This window comes from Bremia lactucae, linkage group LG6 (genome assembly GCF_004359215.1).
Source record: "Bremia lactucae strain SF5 linkage group LG6, whole genome shotgun sequence".
Taxonomy (NCBI): Eukaryota; Oomycota; class Peronosporomycetes; order Peronosporales; family Peronosporaceae; genus Bremia; species Bremia lactucae.
The window spans coordinates 2,035,285-2,041,284 of record NC_090615.1 but is presented as its reverse complement, the minus strand read 5'-3'; the positions used below and the strand labels follow the sequence as shown (position 1 = coordinate 2,041,284).

The 6,000-nt window shown below is 43.5% G+C and overlaps 1 protein-coding gene across 1 annotated transcript; it reads left to right on the top strand.

Moving 5' to 3' along the window:
• Positions 1-158: 158 nt before the first annotated feature.
• Positions 159-5,096, top strand: CCR75_003593 (uncharacterized protein). The gene is made up of 4 exons (XM_067961687.1): positions 159-1,292; positions 1,363-1,472; positions 3,273-4,023; positions 4,094-5,096. Exons 1-4 carry the CDS (start codon positions 244-246, stop codon positions 4,806-4,808), a joined length of 2,625 nt encoding a protein of 874 aa, XP_067818033.1. The 5' UTR covers positions 159-243; the 3' UTR covers positions 4,809-5,096.
• Positions 5,097-6,000: the final 904 nt, after the last annotated feature.

Below are 6,000 nucleotides of genomic sequence, written 5' to 3'. Positions count from 1 at the left end.
TGGTCACAAATGTGCACCACACCCGAGTGTTGGGTCTAATTACTATTATTTAGTAATTGACCATCCCCTTAAGTACACCAAGTGTTCTTAACGGACTGTGTCACATAGGGGCAACTTTAGCCCGTTTCATTAAGTGTTAATTTCATGAAACGATACACCCCGTTATAGCACTTGTATTTACTAAAGTGGATCTTATTAAATTGCTCAATCACCCTTCCAAAGTTAACAAATCAAGAAATATTTATGCTGCGCCGTACCAGCACCTCCGTTGTCTCCACTTTGCAGCAGCACGCAATATCACTTACAGTACGCGCATTAAGCTCGAAAGCCTTTTTTGATGAGTACGACTATGTGATTGTGGGCGGTGGCTCAGCCGGATGCGTATTGGCCAATCGTTTATCCGAAGACCCAAACAACAAGGTATTACTGATCGAGGCGGGCCCAAGCGACCGCACCAAATGGGACTCCTGGAAAATTCACATGCCTGCTGCGCTCACATACAACCTTTGTAACGATAAGTATAACTGGAACTATTACACAGAGGCTCAGAGGCACTTGAACGGCCGTCGTCTGCCTTGGCCGCGGGGCCGCGTGCTCGGTGGATCTTCGTCGCTCAACGCCATGGTGTACATGCGTGGTCATGCTTACGATTACGATGACTGGAAGGAGAGCGGCGCCGACGGATGGAGCTACGCCGACTGTTTGCCTTATTTTCGCAAGGCTCAAAATCACGAGTTGGGCTCGAACGATTATCGCGGTGGTGATGGCCCGTTGCACGTTATTCGTGGCAATCAGAAGGATCAAGTTTTATTTAAAAAGTTTATTGATGCAGGTCTACAGGCCGGGTATCCCTTTACAGACGATATGAATGGATATCAGCAGGAGGGCTTTGGTTGGATGGATATGACCGTGTGGAAGGGCTTTCGCTGGAGTACCGCCTCCGCCTATTTACAGCCTGTTATGAAACGCACTAACCTCACGGTTGTCACAGATACCATTGTTTGTAAGGTTCTATTTCAAGGCAAAAAAGCCGTTGGAGTGCTGACAAAAAATCACAACAAGAAGACGACGACTCAGATTTATGCCGCTAAGGAGGTTATTCTGTCTGGCGGTGCCATAAATTCACCTCAGCTGCTTATGCTCTCTGGTATTGGCGACGCCGACCACTTAAAAGACGTGGGTGTATCGCTAGTACAACATTTGCCTGCCGTGGGTCAGAACATGGAAGATCATTTGGATTTATACATTCAGTATATGTGCACAAAACCAATTACATTGCATAATGCAACCTGGTGCGTTGCTGGTACTATATGCGCTCTTTACAGTATTTGACAAATGATCATCCCGATGTTGCTCGTGCAGGAAATACCCGCATAAAATGGCTGCTATTGGCCTGAAATGGATTTTTCAAAAAACAGGCATGGGGGCATCATCCCACCTCGAGTCAGGAGGATTCATCCGTAGTGCACCAGGTAAGCGCCACCCTGACCTTCAGTACCATTTCTTGCCTGGTTCGCTGACAGGACAGCTTACTCCTGGGGCTTACCATGCCATGCAAGCTCACTGCTCGCCAATGCGCGCCCAAAGCCGTGGCTGGCTGAAGCTGCGTAGCAATAATCCGCACGAGCATCCAACTATCGAACCAAATTATTTGGATGTCGAACAAGATCTTGTAGACATGCGCAATGGATTAAAGCTTACGCGTGAGATTCTAGAACAGCAGACACTTGACGAGTACCGTGGTGACCCGATCTCGCCATCAGATGACGTTCAGACTGACGCTCAGATTGACAAGTGGATTCGCGAGCATACAGAAAGTGCTTACCACCCATCGTGCACCAACCGAATGGGTGTGAGCGATAATACCGTCGTCGACCCGCAGACACGTGTGCACGGCATCGAGAACTTGCGCGTTGTGGATGCATCCATTATGCCAAACATCGTCAGTGGCAATTTGAATGCACCGACAATCATGATTGCTGAGAAGGCCGCCGATATTATTCTCAACAGGAAACCTTTGCAAAAGTCTACGGTACCGGTATACCATACAGATGATTGGGAAACTTGCCAAAGATAATGAATTTGGCTCTGCGTGTATCTATCAATCTGTGCACACACGATCGAACAAGGATTCGACATAAGCTGCAGGCTTATTAAAATTAAAGCTGCTCGCAAAAATAGCTTACAATGTTTAAGCTCAAAAGAAGATCTTCAAATTTTAAAAGAGATGAAATCGTGCTCAGTAAGTAACGGTTTGACTAATTGTTCATCGAAATTCAGAGTATCACATTTGGTAGGAATTTCATCAAAATTTACTTACTTTTGCTTGTTGAAAGCTCTTTGGTTAAAATTGGTGCAAAAACAAATAAAATTATATCAGCATTGCTTGGTAAAATTGTCTCACTTGGCTTTGGAACGGTGTCCCTTTACATACTATTATTTTCTATAAGAGGAATAATAAATATTATTAGACGAATAACACAAGCTATTTCCTCAGAGAAAAATAGTAAAGCAGTACAAAATTAAGGAATTACTAAATCGACGCACCCAAATGGACCAATCAAAAGAAATAATGTCTTATTGCCTCAATATTACCAAATTTGGTAATATTGGAACTATTAAGTCAAATTGACAAAAAATATAATTTTGTACTTATTTCCTCTCATAAGAAATAATATTTATTATTCCTCATTTAGGAAATAATATTTATGTAACTGGACACCCCGTCACATCATCCGTAGCGGAGCTCATTAGCTTAATAGAACTAAGTGACTCTCTGAGTCTAGAAGTCTTCCTCTGACTTGGTTTAACAACTCAGGGAGTCGTACAGGTTATAAAAGCTTAAGGAATCCTAGTTCAAGGGATTCAGGGGTTCGTAGAACCAAGTGGCAACTAGTGCCCAAGAGGATTTACCTTAGAAAGGCTTCTATCTCTTACAGATCAATGCGCAAGCCTTAGGAAGGCACTTAACGCTTTAAGATCAAAAGGGNGCACCTCCGTTGTCTCCACTTTGCAGCAGCACGCAATATCACTTACAGTACGCGCATTAAGCTCGAAAGCCTTTTTTGATGAGTACGACTATGTGATTGTGGGCGGTGGCTCAGCCGGATGCGTATTGGCCAATCGTTTATCCGAAGACCCAAACAACAAGGTATTACTGATCGAGGCGGGCCCAAGCGACCGCACCAAATGGGACTCCTGGAAAATTCACATGCCTGCTGCGCTCACATACAACCTTTGTAACGATAAGTATAACTGGAACTATTACACAGAGGCTCAGAGGCACTTGAACGGCCGTCGTCTGCCTTGGCCGCGGGGCCGCGTGCTCGGTGGATCTTCGTCGCTCAACGCCATGGTGTACATGCGTGGTCATGCTTACGATTACGATGACTGGAAGGAGAGCGGCGCCGACGGATGGAGCTACGCCGACTGTTTGCCTTATTTTCGCAAGGCTCAAAATCACGAGTTGGGCTCGAACGATTATCGCGGTGGTGATGGCCCGTTGCACGTTATTCGTGGCAATCAGAAGGATCAAGTTTTATTTAAAAAGTTTATTGATGCAGGTCTACAGGCCGGGTATCCCTTTACAGACGATATGAATGGATATCAGCAGGAGGGCTTTGGTTGGATGGATATGACCGTGTGGAAGGGCTTTCGCTGGAGTACCGCCTCCGCCTATTTACAGCCTGTTATGAAACGCACTAACCTCACGGTTGTCACAGATACCATTGTTTGTAAGGTTCTATTTCAAGGCAAAAAAGCCGTTGGAGTGCTGACAAAAAATCACAACAAGAAGACGACGACTCAGATTTATGCCGCTAAGGAGGTTATTCTGTCTGGCGGTGCCATAAATTCACCTCAGCTGCTTATGCTCTCTGGTATTGGCGACGCCGACCACTTAAAAGACGTGGGTGTATCGCTAGTACAACATTTGCCTGCCGTGGGTCAGAACATGGAAGATCATTTGGATTTATACATTCAGTATATGTGCACAAAACCAATTACATTGCATAATGCAACCTGGTGCGTTGCTGGTACTATATGCGCTCTTTACAGTATTTGACAAATGATCATCCCGATGTTGCTCGTGCAGGAAATACCCGCATAAAATGGCTGCTATTGGCCTGAAATGGATTTTTCAAAAAACAGGCATGGGGGCATCATCCCACCTCGAGTCAGGAGGATTCATCCGTAGTGCACCAGGTAAGCGCCACCCTGACCTTCAGTACCATTTCTTGCCTGGTTCGCTGACAGGACAGCTTACTCCTGGGGCTTACCATGCCATGCAAGCTCACTGCTCGCCAATGCGCGCCCAAAGCCGTGGCTGGCTGAAGCTGCGTAGCAATAATCCGCACGAGCATCCAACTATCGAACCAAATTATTTGGATGTCGAACAAGATCTTGTAGACATGCGCAATGGATTAAAGCTTACGCGTGAGATTCTAGAACAGCAGACACTTGACGAGTACCGTGGTGACCCGATCTCGCCATCAGATGACGTTCAGACTGACGCTCAGATTGACAAGTGGATTCGCGAGCATACAGAAAGTGCTTACCACCCATCGTGCACCAACCGAATGGGTGTGAGCGATAATACCGTCGTCGACCCGCAGACACGTGTGCACGGCATCGAGAACTTGCGCGTTGTGGATGCATCCATTATGCCAAACATCGTCAGTGGCAATTTGAATGCACCGACAATCATGATTGCTGAGAAGGCCGCCGATATTATTCTCAACAGGAAACCTTTGCAAAAGTCTACGGTACCGGTATACCATACAGATGATTGGGAAACTTGCCAAAGATAATGAATTTGGCTCTGCGTGTATCTATCAATCTGTGCACACACGATCGAACAAGGATTCGACATAAGCTGCAGGCTTATTAAATTAAAGCTGCTCGCAAAAATAGCTTACAATGTTTAAGCTCAAAAGAAGATCTTCAAATTTTAAAAGAGATGAAATCGTGCTCAGTAAGTAACGGTTTGACTAATTGTTCATCGAAATTCAGAGTATCACATTTGGTAGGAATTTCATCAAAATTTACTTACTTTTGCTTGTTGAAAGCTCTTTGGTTAAAATTGGTGCAAAAACAAATAAAATTATATCAGCATTGCTTGGTAAAATTGTCTCACTTGGCTTTGGAACGGTGTCCCTTTACATACTATTATTTTCTATAAGAGGAATAATAAATATTATTAGACGAATAACACAAGCTATTTCCTCAGAGAAAAATAGTAAAGCAGTATAAAATTAAGGAATTACTAAATCGACGCACCCAAATGGACCAATCAAAAGAAATAATGTCTTATTGCCTCAATATTACCAAATTTGGTAATATTGGAACTATTAAGTCAAATTGACAAAAAATATAATTTTTGTACTTATTTCCTCTCATAAGAAATAATATTTATTATTCCTCATTTAGGAAATAATATTTATGTAACTGGACACCCCGTCACATCATCCGTAGCGGAGCTCATTAGCTTAATAGAACTAAGTGACTCTCTGAGTCTAGAAGTCTTCCTCTGACTTGGTTTAACAACTCAGGGAGTCGTACAGGTTATAAAAGCTTAAGGAATCCTAGTTCAAGGGATTCAGGGGTTCGTAGAACCAAGTGGCAACTAGTGCCCAAGAGGATTTACCTTAGAAAGGCTTCTATCTCTTACAGATCAATGCGCAAGCCTTAGGAAGGCACTTAACGCTTTAAGATCAAAAGGGAAACTGAACTTTATTTAATTATTTAAATCTAAAAACCTTACCTAACTAAATTACAAATAGATTCTGGCCGCCAGATTTATATCTGGCGGCGACCACATTTATTACCCATGATAAACTGGATTTAAGTAACTAACTATTTTTAAATTAGATAAAAGAATATTTTACCAATAAAGTAAATGTACCACAACAACGGTTCTCCAACCAATGTGTGCCCCATTACACCTTCCCCCATTAGACTGTTGACACTGAGTGGCAACATTCGCTTCATTTCCTCTTTGAG